This window comes from Osmerus eperlanus, chromosome 15 (genome assembly GCF_963692335.1).
Source record: "Osmerus eperlanus chromosome 15, fOsmEpe2.1, whole genome shotgun sequence".
Lineage (NCBI taxonomy): Eukaryota > Metazoa > Chordata > Actinopteri > Osmeriformes > Osmeridae > Osmerus > Osmerus eperlanus.
Window position 1 is genome coordinate 3,500,850 of NC_085032.1, and position 18,569 is coordinate 3,519,418.

Genomic DNA, 18,569 nt, shown 5'->3' on the forward strand with positions numbered 1-18,569 from the left:
GCTCTTTAGTAGTTACATTGGCTGAAAGAGGACAGTTTTTCCTACATTTTAAGGTATAACTTGTTTCTGTAAGTTAAACTATATGAACGTTAGAGGTATTTGTTTGACAATTTAGTTGAATATCAGAAAAGGAGCAGGCAGCAGTGTGCCACTCTGCTTGCTGCTCATTCATAAAAATCAAGAAGGAGCAAACATTTTAATGTATTTCAAACTGTCATAATTCAAAATTGGCTGAATATTTGAAAAAGCTGAATCATTTGGGAATAGCTGAATGTCTTGTGAACATTTTAAAGGTTGAATGGTGTCTCTAGCTGAAAGTATGCTGAAGTAGTTACGTTTGAAAGAGGAGGAAGCTTTTTAATGATTTGAAAGGATTTACCATTACTTTTAATGGGAGAATAATTTGCACAAAAACCTTAATGTCTTAAAAAGTATAACAGTGAGAAATACCAAAAGTCATAGCCAACATCGCCTGAAGGAGCTGAACGTTTTGATACAAAAATTGTAGGAATCGGTGAAAGTATGCAGAACTAGTTAAAGGCCAAGAAACGGCGGAAGAACTAAGAAGTTGATATAATAACTAGAAAAGGCATTTCCTGCTGAAAATGCGTTGGAATGCTGAAATCTGAAATAATTTTTTTAAATGGCTGAAAATACAGAAATTAGAAAATACCCGCAAGCTGAAAGCTGAAATTGATTTTAAAAATGTGTGATTCACACAAAAGAGGGAGTGTGGAAGCTGAACTGCATCATCTAACAAAGCTAAGAGCTTAAATAGCCTACAATGCGGGAGCAGCTGAAAGCTGAACTGTTAAACAGAAGAAGTAGGCTAGCTAGTCATAACAAGAATATTATAGTTTTAACAGCTGAAATTATAGTTGGGGTAGTAATAGCTGTAGCCTATCATTGAGTGTGTTTACTCGGCTTTCTTAGTAGGATTCAATGTGTTGATGGAATGAAACATACAGCAGTAGGGCCGATACAGGAAGACACGGCAACACTGTGTTGCAGAAGGATGATGGTGCAAGTTTTGTCCGTGGAGCATACAACGATTAATAAAAAAGAATCATGTAGACGCGTTTATTGAGTAATCGCATAACTAATTACACATGTAAACGGAGTAATCGTATTATTGGCATAAACCGACAATTGCTAGTAATCGGGTTTCTCATGGTCAAGTAAACGCACCAATCACCTGTGTGAGAGACTGAGTGGTGCGTGTCTGTCGTTGCCACGGTGATGGTGTAGCTATGATTGCTAACGCGCTGAGGGCAGAGAATAACAGAAATGTAGCTACAATCCACACCTCAAACAAGTTAACCTAGACGCAACTGTACGTCCAATCCCAAAAATAAGGATATTTTCCGAGACCCAAGACTCTGCCGAAACCAGAGATATTCTTTATATGTCTGTGCAGTCAGAAATACGACTCTACCTGCAGTTTCAAAAACGTGTTCCTTCTGCTTTCCTGGTGCATGTTTGTTAGGTTGCCAGAGCGATGGAGCAGCTGTGATCGCTAACGAGCTGGGCAGAGAGAATAACTAATGTAGCTAGAATCCACACCTCAAACAAGTTAACCTAGACGCAAAACTATAAATCCTATAAAAAAAATAAGGATATTTTCCGAGACCCAAGACTCTGCCTAAACCAGAGATATTCTTTATATGTCTGTGCAGTCAGAAATACGACTCTACCTGCAGTTTCGAAAACGTGTTCCTTTTGCTTTCCTGGTGCGTGTTTGTATGGTTGCCACGGTGATGGCGCAGCTGTGATGGCTAACAAGCTAGGCAGAGTGAAAAACTAACATTTACCTAGCATCCCCACCTCAAACAAGTTGACCTAGACGCAAAACTATACGTCCAATCCAAAAATAAGGATATTTTCCGAGACCCAAGACTCTGCCAAAACCAGAGATATTCTTTATATGTCTGTGCAGTCAGAAATACGACTCTACTTGCAGTTTCGAAAACGTGTTCCTTTTGCTTTCCTGGTGCGTGTTTGTTTGGTTGCCACGGTGATAGCGCAGCTGTGATGGCTAACGAGCTAGGCAGAGAGAAAAACGAACATTTACCTAGCATCCACACCTCAAACAAGTTGACCTAGACGCAAAACTATATGCCCAATCCAAAAAATTTCGAGCCCCACGAAAGCGAGAGTTGGACTTTGTCTCGCTTTCGTGGGTCTCTGAACAAATGTGTACGTCTGTTGGATTCAACAGACAACTGTCTACGACCAGCACAAAATTAGCTATCTATTGATTAAATAATGAAGCATGAAGAGCGAAAATTGTGGCAATTCTGGCAAACTATAAATATTTTTTCAACGACATTCGAAGCTGCCCTCCACTCTAAGCGTTTCACGTACACACCCATGTAAATCTCAGAAACAGCTTGAAAAAGTCATGAAACATAATCAGTGATATTGAAAAAAGTTGAATAGATATCAAAAAGCTGAATTATTTAAAAATAGTTTAGGGTTTTGTCAACATTTTAAAGTTTAAATGGTGGCTCTAGCTGAAAGATTGAGGAAGAAGAAGGATTTGGAAGTTGAAGAAGTTTAAAGAAGTTTGAGAGGATTTGAAAGAAAACTCCATTGAAAACCCATGTTAAAAATATTATGAATATTGATTTATATTAATTCAAGCATAAGAGGTACAAAGCTGAAAAGTCATAGCAGGAATGGCCTGAAACTGCTGATTTTTTTGATAGCTGAACGGTTTTAATAGCTGAAGATTTGAAGGCGCTGAAACGTGCCACGGAAGAAATAGAATAAGAAGTTGAATAAAGATTCAAAGAACAATACTTGGAATGCTGAAGCAGCATTCCAACAATAATAATAATAATAAAGAGAAACAGGAAAACAATAGTGAGAATGCTTAACAGCATTCTCACAATAAAAATAATAAATATATATGTGAGAGAACAAAGGTTGTGCTCTCGCCGAAGGCTTGAGCACACCCAATGAGTAAATAGTTATCACCCTGGCCTCTTTGCTTGTGGCGTTTCTGCAGCTGCCTTGCAGTAAAGCTATAGTTAGCCTAGCTATCCCCCAAGTTAAAGATCCTTTAAAGTGGAATTAAAAACGAGTTTCAAGTTCACCACACCACAGAATAATGTGTTATTAACTACCCATCCAAATTCGAATGAAAAAAAACACCAACAAGTATGTTCAATTAGACTTTGAAATCGTAAGAAAATCAGCAGTCTTCTCTGTTCGAGACTGGGGGGGCCGTGTCGCCTGAAGGAGCTGAAGCTCGGCCCCCTCGCTGGAAGGCGCCGCCTCTCTCAAGTAAGCTACCTACGACCCAGATAATGGACGCTACGTAAAGCCGAACAAAACAGTATAGAATTAGAATGTATTTGTTCAATGAGTGAAACATACAGATGCATATAAATGAAATATTCCCCTGAGCTGTAACACAGGAGTAAACATTTACAGCAGACAGCAGACAGTGAGCTCTCCAACTACTTATAGCACATTAGCTACCATTTCACCAAAATACCATCATTCTACACCGAGTAGCCTAATATCAAGTTAGCGGTTTGCACTAATTATAGCAAAGATACCTCTGGAAAAGTTATCTAGTATAGTTATAACAAGCACACAGAACTGTGTGCTATGGTCCAGGTGCGACCGGAGGATGTACGGCCGGGGGGGCGATGCTCGGTATGGCTCCGCGCTGCAAGAGAAGCCGTGTGTTGGTGAACCCCGTCTGTCTCTGGTCCATGTTAAAACTGTCCGCCGTGAAATGGTCAGTGGCGCAGAGGCGGCTGTTGGAGTTTATCCGAAGCTTTCCATGAGCGTGGCTCTTCACAAAATCTATCAACCTATTTTTACTTTCATTATCAACAGGGAACTTAAATGGCGTTGCAGCGCAGCTGGAGTTCTTGCATCCAGGGAAGATGCAGTTGCGGGTGGTGGGAGACATCCTGAAGCTAGCTAGCTAGCTAGCTGATGTAGCTACAATAACAGTACAGCAGGAGGAGCCATTTAGTGATCTGATGTAGATGGGGCGAAATGACGTAGATAGGGCATTTTTTGGCTCCGCCCATTAAAACCTGATCTGAAAACGGAAGAGAAACTGTTCTTCGGTCTAACTCCACATTTCACTGCGACAAAGTTTTAGCGCTTTCACATGCTTTCAGGAACTAATTTCACACGTATATAATGTACTTAGAATCAAAACATGGAATTTACTTTACAGGATCTTTAACAGACGCGAAACGAATGTTCTGCTACAGGTAGTCACGTGTGTTTTCGTGACGTTAGTGACGTAGTGACGTTAGAGTAACGTCAGTGACTGTGGCTAGCAAATTAGCCACCGTTAGCTTCACTTTTCGCCACAAAAACGTAACTTGAGCCTAAACCATGCAACGGAACGTAAATAAAAATACAAGCAACTCAATCGCTACCAAGACAAAACTTTTGACACCTAGGTTGTGTATGTAGGCCAAATATCGACTGAGATTTAGGGGGTCAAAAAGAAGTAAAATAATAATAACTAGAGAGGGTACAATTTCTGGGGAAATTGTAGGGTGTGCTTGCTTGCGTCGGTTGCACAGGGGTCCGTTTTTTAATGACATTTTTACAACTGATATTTCTGTATATTTTATATAAAAATGCATAGGGCCTACTTATTATTGATAAAGATTACATAGATTTAAAAGCATCTTTTTTTGTTGCTCATTTACAACTCAAAATACGAGTGAAGTGTAGAATGAAATATGATGTCTTCTCATTTCCCCTGCAAGAGGCAGCCTCATAGCTGAATCAACGAATACATTTGGCAGACCGGTGTAAAAATGGACCTAATCTCTATGACTTAAACGTCCTTTTAAGTTTTCCCTTCTCGCGATATTTTCAGGCATTTAGCCTACTCATATTGCATTCATTCATTAATAAAGAACCCCCTTTGAAGATTATTCTACGACGTTACCGGCAGTAGAAGATGGAATCGCGATTCAAACAGTACCATCTGCTAACTGAAAATATGCCCCCAAAAACGTAAATAAGATTGACATTTATTTAGTGGAAAATCGCTCATTCATAAAAAGCTCACTGGTAGCGATCATTGTCAGTAACAACGCAAAATGCGATATAGCCCTGTGTGGAGAAGCTGCCCCGGTAAATTCTACTACTACAGTACAGTACTAGACTACTGCTGTGTTCGTCTTGGTAGCGATTGCGTTGGTTGAATTCGATTAAACGTTCCGTTGTACGGTTTAGGCTTAAATTAATTATTTTCATGAACAGATTGACAAAGTTTAGGCTGTGGCAATGAAGTTCAGGTTAGTAGTCAGATAGTTTCACCTATTGAAAGACTTTTGATTTAAGTAAGGGGAGTGCCGAACATGTTCTGTCGCTGTTTGACTTCCTAAACAGCTGTGTACAGTAGATGTTTTTGTAGTGTGTCTCGCGTAGGCTACAGCGTTGCAGTGAGCAACACTGGTTTGAAACCACGGAATTATAATTTCACCAACAAATCGTTTACTTGTAATGTAATGTCATAATAAATCCTACAACGAAAATGTATTTGTGAGGAATGTTTATTTTAACGATTGAAAACAGATGCATCATAGACCACTGTAGTATGTGTTGCCCGGGCAACAGAGGCTAATTTCATGCTAATGCTTCAGTGAAATAGTAGACTACCGTTTCCGAAAGTAGATGTGGGCCTACTTCCTTAATAATATCAGCTAATATTGTACATTACATTTCACAATTGTGTTTCACATCACAAAGTAAAATGAGTAAATAGTCACCCTGGCCTCTTTGCTTGTGGCATTTCTGCAGCTGCCTTGCAGTAAAGCTATAGTTAGCCTAGCTATCCCCCAAGTTAACAGATGCGAAACGAATGTTCTGCTACAGGTAGTCACGCGTGTTTTCGTGACGTTAGTGACGTAAGTAACGTCAGTGACTGTGGCTAGCAAATTAGCCACCGTTAGCTTCACTTTTCACCACAAAAACTTAACTTGAGCCTAAACCATTCAACGGAACGTAAATCCCAATAGAAGCAACTCAATCGCTACCAAGACGAAACTTTTGACACCTAGGTTGTCTATGTAGGCCAAATATTGACTGAGTTTTAGGGGGGCAAAAAGAATAATAAAAATAATAATAATATATATGTGAGAGAACAAAGGTTGTGCCCTTGACGAAGGCAAAGCACACCCAATAATATATATGTGAGAGAACAAAGGTTGTGCCCTTGACGAAGGCAAAGCACACCCAATAATATATATGTGAGAGAACAAAGGTTGTGCCCTTGCCGAAGGCAAAGCACACTCAATTAGAGAGGGTACAATTTCTGGGGAAATTGTAGGGTGTGCTTGCTTGCGTCGGTTGCACAGGGGTCCGTTTTTGAATGACATTTTTACAACTGATATTTCTGTATATTTTATATAAAAATGCATACTTATTATTTATAAAGATTACATAGATTTAAAAGCATTTTTTTTGTGCTGCTCATTTACAACTTAAAATACGAGTGAAGTGTAGAATTAAATATGATGTCTTCTCATTTCCCCTGCAAGAGGCAGCCTCATAGCTGAATCAAAACGAATAAATTTGGCAGACCGGTGTAAAAATGGACCTAATCTCTATGACTTAAACGTCCTTTTAAGTTTTCCCTTCTCGTGATATTTTCAGGCATTTAGCCTACTCATATTGCATTCATTCATTAATAAAGAACCCCCTTTGAAGATTATTCTACGACGTTACCGGCAGTAGAAGATGGAATCGCGATTCAAACAGTACCATCTGCTAACTAAAAATATGCCCCCCAAAACGTAAATAACATTTTTTTTGTGGAAATTCGCTTACATAAAAAGCTCACTGGCAGCGATCATTGTCAGTAACAACGCAAAGTGCGATATAGCCCTGTGTGGAGAAGCTGCCCCGGTAAATTGTACTACTACAGTACAGTAGACTACTGTGTTCGTCTTGGTAGCGATTGCGTTGGTTGAATTGGATTTAACGTTCCGTTGTACGTTTTAGGCTGATATTAATTATTTTCATGAACAGATTGACACAGTTTAGGCTGTGGCAATGAAGTTAAGGTTAGTAGTTAGATAGACTTTTGATTTAAGTAAGGGGAGTGCCGAACATGTTCTGTCGCCGTTTGACTTCCTACAGCTGTGTAGATGTTTTTGTAGTGTCTCGCGTAGGCTACAGCGTTGCAGTGAGCAGCACTGGTTTGAAACCACAGGTAATGATAATTTCACCAACAAATCGTTTACTTGTAATGTAATGTCATAATAAATCCTACAACGAAAATGTATTTGTGAGGAATGTTTATTTTAACGATTGAAAACAGATGCATCATAGACCACTGTAGTATGTGTTGCCCGGGCAACAGAGGCTAATCTGTCATGATGCTAATGCTTCAGTGAAATAGTAGACTACTGTTTCCGAAAGTAGATGTACTTCCTTAATAATATCAGCTAATATTGTACATTACATTTCACAATTGTGTTTCACATCACAATGTAAAATGAGTAAATAGTTATCACCCTGGCCTCTTTGCATGTGGCGTTTCTGCAGCTGCCTTGCAGTAAAGCTATAGTTAGCCTAGCTATCCCCCAAGTTAACAGATGCGAAACGAATGTTCTGCTACAGGTAGTCACGCGAGTTTTCGTGACGTTAGTGACGTAGTGACGTTAGTAACGTCAGTGACTGTGGCTAGCAAATTAGCCACCGTTAGCTTCACTTTTCACCTCAAAAACGCAATTTCTACTTAAACCATGCAACGGAACGTAAATAAAAATACAACAAACGCAATCGCTACCAATACAAAACTTTTGACACCTAGGTTGTCTATGTAGTCCAAATATTGACTGATCCTTAGGGGGGCGAAAATAAATAATAATCAAAATAATAATAATATATATGTGAGAGAACAAAGGTTGTGCCCTTGCCGAAGGCAAAGCACACCCAATAATAATATATATGTGAGAGAACAAAGGTTGTGCCCTTGCCAAAGGCAAAGCACACCCAATTATAGTATTTTGATCTTGTGCAAATTAAATATATTTTGATAATAAAGTAAGCCTATAGCTAATGTTAGCACGATTGCTAGACAGCTAGCTCTAGTGCTAGTTAGCTAGCACAAGTAGGCTAGCATTACAACAATATTTATTATGTTAGGAGTCGCTATTGCCTCGTTGCTCGTCGATGTTGCTAACGTGAAATAACATTAACCTTTTCATGTTCCTGTTAAATTTGCCTGAAAACGCCTAAACAGCATACCCAAAGTAAATTGGAAGCTGTTCTTGAACCATTTGGAGTACATGCATGTAAATGATCTCTTTTGAAAGCTGACACTCTGAAGTTATGTCCCCTGTTGTCAGGACCCCTGTCAGTCCTTCTAGTGTTGAGTAATAGAAGCTTGAACACAAGGAAAGTGAAAATTTCTATTTCCGCCTAGATTTTGTTTTGAAAACAGAGGCCTGAAGAGGCCTAGAGGTGGTAGGTATTATCTGGAAGACTAAATTGGACCACAGGTTGAAGCCTTACCCAATTCAAATCAAAAGTCAAACATAATACCACAATATATTCATATTTGACACATGTTTTTATAAGAATACATCCAGGAATTTTCTAAAAGGGTCTTTTGGAGACTCCAAAATGACCCTTTGTAACCAAGGTCAAGGTCAAATAAAAAGGTATTATTTTTCATAATTGTTATCTCTGGCCCATCTCTGGTACTTAGAAATATCATATATAATAGCTAAATCCCTAATTAGTAATACTGAAACACAAAAACTGAAGCATGAACACATTGGAGTGCTTTATCTGATTCCAAGGATTGGCGCACAAAGAACACTGATTCTGTCAACCATATTGCGCAATCGACTGTTATTTTGAAGGCTCCACAGACGCATACAAATGAGGTATTGGCATTTTCAGCTAGCTGTCAGCTACAAGGCTAACGAGCTAATTTCAGAGCCAGTCGAAGCCAGTTCGAGAAATTTGTTTAGAACGAGTGTGGGGGGGGGGGGGCGGGGGGGGGGCAGGACGCACAGACCTAGTTGGCTTTAGAGGGCTGTCAACGGGGCATGGAAGCTCCTATTGGGTCGAACAAGGTGTCAATCAAAAGGGGAGGGTTCAACGGACATTTTGAGACCTTCATTTTGTAAATACTCCGTTGATAAACCGGACAAAATAACACTTTTATGTGAACAAGTTGTTTCTTCCGTCGGCTAACTTGCATAATGAAACAAAGGATAATGGCTATTCATGAACGTAAAACATTGTATTTGGACGAATTACTTTACATGGTTAGATACTTTGAACCCTTGGGACTTACGCAGATCAAGTTTTGATGGCATGATTTGCACACCTGGACCTATTTGAACAACTTAGGGTGAGTACAACTTTTTTCTTTGGCATTGTTGAAGGAATGTTCACCGGAAAAAGACGTTGACTTTGCTTGCTATTGTGACTTGATCTTGAATTGGTTTATTTCAATGGAAGCACAAGAATCGTAGCTTTCCAACGATGTATAACATGTGTAGCGTCTAAAAAATATATTTGTTAGAATTTAGTGCGTCGTAACTGAGGAAGGGGGAGGCAGCATTTTTGTCTCGCGGGCGAAACAGGAGCGTAAACAGGTTAAACCACATTTTCTGTAGCGCAAAATGTACTGTAGTTAGCTAGATCATTCTTTTAACTTTATTATATTCATATAATTGTGTGATTATGATGTAATGTATATTTTCATTTTATGATCTGTCTTGTAGTTCAGAGTCCAGAGGATTGTCCACCGCTATCATGTTCGGCGCACCAGGAGCATGACCCTCAGCTGCCGAAAACTAAATGTTGACAAAAACACAATAGCTTTGACTGCCATCATTGGGGAAATTGTGATTAACCCTTTGTTCATGTCATGCCATGGAAACAGCTTTAATTTAAAATAATGTTACAATTTACAGAGTGAAGTGTCATGTTTTTCTTAGTAACATAATCCAAGTTTGTGTTTATTGCATGGAAAGGGGAATGAACAGTTGAAAAGGATATGGTAAAAGCCTGGTAACACCACGGAAACAAACACAGCTTCCTTTTACATTACAGTTTCAGCTTACTTACGCTACGGCTACACCAAGCACGGAAACTCGTGACGCGCAGAAAAAGAACGTTCACGGAGCGGATCTTTTATTTAGCCGGCTACACTGGACGCGTCAAAGATTTATATTTATGATGAATCCGTTATCTGTTTTTCTGTGTTTGTTTATTTATGTTATAAGCCAAAGTTCATCTGCACCCGTTCATCTGGGTCACAGTAATAACATTGGTAAGTATGAAGTCTACAGTAACCCTTAAATCAAACAAGATTCGTGTAACGTTACATTTAACCCTCGTGCTGCCTTCGGGTCACATGACCCAAAGGTTCATAACGAACCATCGTTGTGTTTACCCAATTTTACCCAATACAAAAACAAATAAAAATAATTTTATTTTAACCATTCCAATGTGGGGGGTCTGACACAGCCTGACAGTTAAAAGAAAATGCTTCACTTTGTTTTTGTATGAGGTAAATTTGTCGCAATACGACGGTGGGTCACAATGACTGATGGGTCAGAATGACCCAAAGATAACACAAGGGTTAAGGCAGACATAGTTACCAAGCAACCACCAACGGACATACTGTAGCTAAACCATTTGATACAAACTAACTAGTTGCAAATGAAATAATACATAACGTTGGTGTGATACAAACTAACTAGTTGCAAATGAAATAGTTTGGGTTTTCAGCTTCCACATCAAAGATCAAGATAATATAGTAGTCTGACTAAGTTGGTTATATAGCAAGTTATGTTAAACTTTGGAATTGCAGAGAGGCTAGTTGTAGCTAGCATAGATGAAAGCTTTGCGTTGTTGAATAATCTAACCTCAACAGAGTTGTTTTATTACAGTGCCTGCAGTGAATAGGCGGAAGGCACTTGCCTTACTTCTCATCGTCCAGAAAATAAAAAAGAAGAAACGAACTTGGGTGACTGCAATCAACCAGCGCAGGCAAGAGCAAGGGGCTTTCTACAACCTGGTGGAGGAGTTGCATTTTAACTCTGAATATCATCGAGCGTACTTGAGAATGACACCATCGCAGATGGACCACATCCTGTCACTTATTGGTGCAGATATCCAGCGACAGGACACCAATTACAGACTGGCAGTCAAACCAAAGCAAAGACTTGTGGTTACACTGAGGTAGGCCAACACACCAGCCTTTGCCATAATTATTATCCATGGGCAACTAGTAAAAATAAGTTTCATTATGTATGTAGACATTATATTTACAGCTCTTGGTAGCATGTTTGTTAATGTCACAACTAAGTGACAAAATACACTGTTAAAGGGGTTTTGGGGAGAGAGCTGGGTGGTCCTCAATGGGCTTCTATTTGGAGGCTCAAGGCCCAGGGGGGCATTGCACCGCCATTACTTACTCCATTAATTTCAGACAAACTGCATGGGCTTAGGTGTTGACAAGTTATAGAGAAACACAAAGGAAATACTGATTTACAAAGTCAATTTATTGATCTATAGGTCTGTAAAGTGAGGGATGGGTGAAGGCACAGTACTTTCACCACATTCCCCCCAAGTCTCCTCACTTCTTGGTCTGTACCTGTGTAACTGTGCATGCGAGGATGGTGCATACAATCCTTGACTCGGGTGGCTCTGGTGGGATTGCTGGGATGTCTGATCCCATGTCATTAGACCAGGGCCCTGCATCTGCGCCTGCCGGTGCCCTTGATCCAGGTCATGGACACCCTGGAGACTTTCTAAGAGGGTAATTTTTGCCCTTAATTTACCCCAGCCACTTAATTTATTTAACAATGGCACCAGACTGAGGGCAAAATGCAACATCTCATCCTCTTCCTGTGGCACACGATGGAACATCGGTTGTGGAGGCTCCTGGACCATAGCCAGCAGCCTATCCTCCAATGACACTGCAGGTGCTGAGGCCCTCTTGCGCGCGGCAGGTCTGTTGTAGGGCTGCTTGATTATGGAAAAGAAATGATAATCACGATTATTTTAATCAACATTGAAATTACAATTATTTAACACAATTATTTATTAGATTTGGAAAACAATTGCACAGCCCTACCCTGATGGTTGAAGAACCAGGTTGAAAATGTTGATCAGCTGACTGTTGGTCATTTTCATCCCGCACATCCTCTCCATGGCTCAGGTCCAATGCCTCCCAATCATCCACATCAACCTGGTCTAGGCTGCTTCTAGAGTTAAAACATAAATTAAATGCACAACCATTTATAGTCTAGGTAAATGTATGCTGATTCTTGAAACGAGAAAAACATTTCAGTTCTTTGGAACTTGTGCCATATGTAAAATAATGTGCTGGGTATCAGTGTGCCATCACTGCCTTTCAGTGTTTGCCCTGTACCTCCTGGGTTGAAGGTGGGGAACAAGGAAGGAAAGGGCTTGGGAGTATTTCCACTCCTTTTGGGGTCCTGCTGCCGATCCACTCCGTGGTTGAACCTTTTTTTTTAAATAATTGGTCCCATAGGTCCCTCCAGCGACCTTGGCACTTGACAACTGTTGACATAAATTGCCAGATAATTGAATAATATAAAAAAAATTCAGTAACAATAACTCATGTATGTTGCAAACCAGTTAACAAATTATCTATTTTCATACAGATTCCTTGCCACCGGAGAGTCCTTTAGGAGTCTGGCTTTTGCCTACAGGCTAGGACGCAAAACTGTGGCAGACTCTGTCTATATGACATGTAGGGCAATTGTCATCAAGATGATGGAGACACAAATGCCGAGACCAACAGGGGCAGCATGGAGAGAGATTGCAGAGGGCTTTTGGGGAAGATGGCAATTCCCAAATTGCATCGGAGCCATAGATGGGAACCATATCGTCATCCAACCTCCTAAAAAATCATGTAGCCAGTTTTTTAATTATAAAAAAACATTTTCAATAATCTTGATGGTATTAGTGGATGCAGATTCAAGGTTTCGAATGATTCAAGTTGGTGATTTTGGCCGTGCTAGTGACGGTGGGGTGTTCGCCAATTCAGCACTGGGTAGGGGAATGAATGAAAGAAGTTTAAATGTGCCAGAAGACGCCCCCCTGCCTGGATATGGTCAGCACGGTGATGTTCCTTTTATGATGGTAGGGGATGCTGCGTTTCTTTTAAAACGCTACCTTATGAGACCCTACCCTGGCAGCAACCTTTCAAGGCCAAGGAACATCTTTAATTACAGGCTATCAAGGGCAAGAATGACTGTGGAGTGTGCGTTCGGCATTCTTGCTGCCAAATGGAGGGTGTTCCATACAAGAATATGCATGCTGCCGTGTCATGTGGACACGATAGTCATGGCAGCATGTGTGCTCCACAACTATTTGCTCAACCCTAGGGACAGAGAGCCGATAGAGAGTCAAAGGGATGGAGAAAGCAGTCTAGAGAGTGTCAGACACATGGGTGGCAATAGAGGACCTAGGGAAGCCCTTCACACTCGGGAGTTGCTCTGTGAATTCTTTAACTCCCCAGAAGGAAGTGTAAATAGTGTACATAATGTGTAAATAATTTTGTTTAATAAGTTTGGATGAAATGATGAACATTGTACATGTATTTTTTGTAAATATATATTGACTATAAACAGGGCAATCTCTGCCCCCCCCCTCTCTCTCTCTTTCTATGTCTGTTTCCCTGTCTCTCTCTAGACATTTTTAGTTTTGAATGTATTTTCATTAAAGCTTTCTTGTTGACAACATGATTCATTTTAGTTCAGTTTCCACTTAAAAATATATATTCTCAGAATTAGCACTAGATTAAGTAACACAATTTTAAAGTAATGCTACACATAATGATTTGAGGAATGTCCACTATTGGCCAGTTAAATAGCTACTTATAGTATATTACTCACCAGTTATCCCAACTGCCTCCGAAACAGCCCTCCATCTGGCATCTCTTTTTCGTTTGTCCTTGTATTTGGGGTCACCGTGGTCGTAAAGCTCTCTTCGTATTTCAATTTCATGTATTAATATAAAGTCATCCATCCTGAACACTGTCAACTATCTTATTATTTACTAGTAACACTTGAATCTACTTACAACTGTCGTATCTTCAAATAAAAAAGCTAAGTTAAAATCGTTAGAAACGTTAAATCTCCATGGAAACGGCTCTCGAGGGTTTGGGAAATAATCGGATTTATTGCTTCTTTCATTATTTACAGCAACATATATAATAATCGATTACATTTCATAGATTTATTACCAGACTCTATGTAAAAAGGGCCACGCAAACCTTGCGGAAAATAGAAAATAATAAAAATAGAAGCCAGTCTATTTATACATTTTCCGCGCCGAAATTTCCGCACAGAATTTTCGTTTTCGCGTCTGGTGTAGCCACTCTCATTGCTTACAATGTATTAGAACTCTGCTGAGTCCACACCGCGTCCGCAAGGCAAAATTTCCGTGCTTGGTGTAGCCACGGCGTTACTGAGTAGCCATGTGTTACCTGGTATCACTGTGGAACATAAGGGTAACGTTGACAAAGTAATATTCGGTTACAAAGGATATGGTAAGAGCCTGGTAACACCACAGAAACAAACACAGCTTCCTTTTACAGTACAGTTTCATCTTACTGAGTAAATAGCCATGTGTTACCTGGTATCCCTGTGGAACGTATATTAGGCTACAAGTTCATAATAAGGGTAACGTTGACAAAGTAATATGCGGTTAAAACGATATGGTAAGAGCCTGGTAACAGTGGCGGAGCCAGGGAATTTCCATTGGGGTGGCCAGGATGGGGCCAGTGATAATTTTTGGGTGGCAAGCATGTGTCTCACCAGGCGATGCAGAGCTATTTTAGACACATATAGGAAACATCTCAACATTATTCGGAATTCAGGTGAAAAAAAAGAATACACTTATTCTGTATACTTGGTTTTAAACTGTGTTGATTTAGCGATTGCTATTTGTGTTTTTTTTTGTATTGTACGACTGAGTCGAACAATGGTTGTAGAGATATGCAATGACAGTAAGGTACTCTATTTTATAGTAGAGATGTCCTCAGTTTATAAATAAGATAACATCATATCAAGCTGTACTATATGTGAGTCTCTATACTGTATACCTGGAGGTCCATTTAAGTTGCTGCTCTCTGGGGGCTCCTCATCCTCACTCTCTGCCTGTTTTTTCTCCATCTCATCCTCATTCTTTGCCTTAGCTGTCTTCTTTCCACTTGCCCTGAAGAAGGACACTATGTCTGCCTTCTTCCTCTTCATTATTTTTCCCTCTTTAATGACACCTATCCAAAATGCATACTGTATATACCTGACACAATCATAACACGTTCTGGCAACGTAGTTATCAAATACAGCATAGCATATAGCAATTTTAACAGTTTACTATGTTCTCCTCCGATCTAGCTTGCTTCTAAACTTCGCAAAATAGATAGTCATGGGTGGGATAGTCACAGTTATTAGAAGACAAAAACAACATCCATTATGATATCATACCTTTCTGTTTTGCGTTTCTTCACTTAGCCGCAGGTGCCGGTCGAAGCGTCAGGTGGTAACAGGCATTCTCAGGCCATGCTTGAGCCGTTTAATTCAAATACAGGATGTGTGCGCGCTGCGCGTGGCTAAAGGGTCCGACAGTGTACTAGCGGTGCGAGAAAGGTTCCGCATTTTTCCACAGCCGTCAAAACTTTTAACCGCTCTGATGTGGTGCTTGGGGTGGCCAATGGGGTGGCCGAGATTCTACGGGGGGTGGCCGTGGCCACCCCCGGCCACCCCCTGGCTCCGCCATTGCCTGGTAACACCATGGAAACAAACACAGCTTCCTTTTACAGTACATTTTAGCTTACTTACTGAGTAAATAGTCCAAACATGCTCAAGAATTTACCCAGTATCCAAGAAGATTTACCATGATAGTAGAGGAAAACTCTTCTCGCGGAGGTTGTTACCAGCCAAGTAAATGAGTATGGCCATCATCGGTAAATGTATCTGAAAAGGTATGTTATTGGAAAGTAGGCTACTATCTTATATTCTAATTAGACGTGGACTGTTACCGACATAAGGTAACTGCAGGGTAATAGTAGAGCTTTTTGTTAGTAATTCTGCTGGAGCTTGGCCGTCTTTACCTACTTAGTAGCAGTGGTATTTACCCAATAACACATTGTAATTTACCATATGTATCTCCTGTAGTTACCAACTTCTACCAACGGTATTTAAATAGTCATATTTATACGTTTCCAGGTAAATACTAAGTTTTGTTTTCTGTCTTTACCTAATTATTACCAGTGAAAATTACCCAGTAATAACCAGCACGTTAGTATTTATTTAATGGGTAAATACTTCGGATTATCTCTGTATTTACCATCTTGGTACCAATCGGTAATACCCAATATTACACAAAACATACCCTTTATTTTCTACGTAAATACCTAGTACTTAAGGGACTGTAAAAGGAAGGGTTAGCGATTTACTTGTGTGACTTGTCCTTAGATTCTGATCTTCACCAGGGGCCTGTACTACGAATCAAGATTTGCCGTTAGCGAGGTAACTTCAGGTTCAACCCAGGGTTTTCTGTACTACGACGGTGGATCACTTGTTACCGGGGTAGATCGCCATGGTAACACATGCTGAACGCCTAACCTGGTCGGGAGCAGGTTATATTGGAAATCAGAGATTAACCGGTATAAAAGCCCCGCCCACTAACTCATTCTTGAGGATAATGCCGTCACCGTTCATAGAAGATCCTGTGGAGCTTGGTGCGCGGTGCGCTCAGAAGAGCCAGAACATTTAAAGACCTACAACAGCCTTTCGCATTCCCTCATGAGTATCTTTATGAAAGATATAGATTCTCAGCAGAGCTGGCGTATCTTTGCCAGCTTCTTGAGCCGTATGTTCCCAATGCGACACATCGAAGCCGTGTGCTCACAGTCCCACAGACTATATGCATAGCGTTTCGTTATTTCGCTACGGGTACTTTTATAGTGTGGTTGATGCGGAGAACCTGAGCAAGAACACGGTCTTCCCCGTTCTAGGCCACTGGAAGTTTTCTGGAGGTTCTTTGAAATGGACATGGGCCCTCCAAGGCCTCAGTGTCAAGATCTGTGCAGGCTGTCACAACTGCATTACTTTGCCACATCCCAGACCCAGGGCCGGATGCAGCCTGCTTTAACTGGGGGGGCAGTGAACATTTCTGGGGGGGCATCGTGATTACGGAAGGGGGTCGTATAATTTTTTATATAACCATTATGTTATCATTTTTGAGTCTGCTTAACGTCCGATTGTTAATCAGGCACGGAGCCAGACGTTATTCACATTCGGCGCTTAACTCAAACCCATGACATATCCTGGATTTGATGTGATGCTGGATAGGATCCTCCACAGTGTGAGCGCACGCAGCGCGCGAGTGAAATCTTTGGGCATTCATTTGAGCGCAAAATAGTTTTTTGAGCTCTATGTAAAATAAACCGCCGCCGTTTTCCAATTGGTAAAAACCTTGTCTATGAAGGTGATGTCTTTATCATTTCTGGCTCCAAATTGTTGACAGGGGAAGCAGAAACATGCATGTAGCTTGGCTGAGTTCTCTAACCAAGTTTGGAGAGGCAGTTAGAACCGAAACTGTACTGTACTGTAGCTAGTGGTACGTGCCAGTGGAGCGAGTGGTACGTGCCAGTGGAGCGAGTGGTACGTGCCAGTGGCTAGTGGTACGTGCCAGTGGAGCGAGTGGTACGTGACAGTAGCTAGTGGTACATGCCAGTGCCTCCACTGGCACGTGACAGTGGCTAGTGGTACATGCCAGTGCCTCCGCTGGTACATGACAGTACTAGCTAGTGGTACGTGACAGCGCCTCCACTGGTACATGACAGTTACTGTTCTGTTGATAGTGGTATGCAAGTGTCTCGTGGCAGTTGCATTGGGTGTCTTGCAGCTTTTGTTTACTGTTGTGTAACTGCCCCGCGGCCATTTTAGAATAGAATTGTTTAAATATGTGTGGCGGCCTGCGGAAACCCGTGGATGTCGCGGCCGCTCATTGTTGGCTATAAGCCATAAAAGATCAAAAATCGTTTTCTGTCAAAATTGAGATTTTTGATGTTTTGTATCGTTAACACCCTAAACTTCATTGTAATGTACAAAAAGTATATGATTACTTATGAAAAACTATTAATTTCAACGGTTTTTGGACATGTCAGCTAGCAAGATTTTCAAGCCATGTCAAATCAAATGCTTAATTTGCCTGCTCTTTTGAGTGCTGCAGCAGCCCATAACAACCGATCAATGAAATAACTTGCTGAGAAGTTATTAATGTAGCCTATACTTAAACTGACATTTACATTCACAACGTCATTACGAACAAAAGGATTTTCTCCCATATCACTTTTTGCCACAGGTCGACTTTAAAATGATGTAACTTCAGTTGTGATAAAGATATCTGAGTGATTTAAACAGATTTGTATCCAGGAGAGTTTGTAGTTTCCAATATAATACCCAGAAAGTACATTTGCAATCATAGGGTGTCATTAATTGACAAGGTTCTTCATATGAAAATAATGAACTATTATTAACAACTATATTTACTCAGAGTAT

General features: G+C 40.5%; 2 protein-coding genes across 3 annotated transcripts in view; both read left to right on the forward strand.

The window, feature by feature from the left end:
- mppe1 (metallophosphoesterase 1) overlaps positions 1–18,569 on the forward strand; it is an 81,395-nt gene that overhangs the window by 13,387 nt on the left and 49,439 nt on the right. The window lies entirely within an intron of this gene.
- Positions 10,122–13,729, forward strand: LOC134034966 (uncharacterized). Of its 2 annotated transcripts, none has more exons than XM_062479708.1 (3): positions 10,122–10,357; positions 10,613–11,205; positions 12,657–13,729. In XM_062479708.1, exons 2-3 carry the CDS (start codon positions 11,090–11,092, stop codon positions 13,546–13,548), a joined length of 1,008 nt encoding a protein of 335 aa, XP_062335692.1. In that variant the 5' UTR covers positions 10,122–10,357; positions 10,613–11,089; the 3' UTR covers positions 13,549–13,729. The 2 variants fall into 2 exon arrangements, with proteins under 2 accessions (XP_062335692.1, XP_062335691.1); XM_062479707.1 differs by having other exon boundaries at positions 10,122–10,291; positions 10,914–11,205.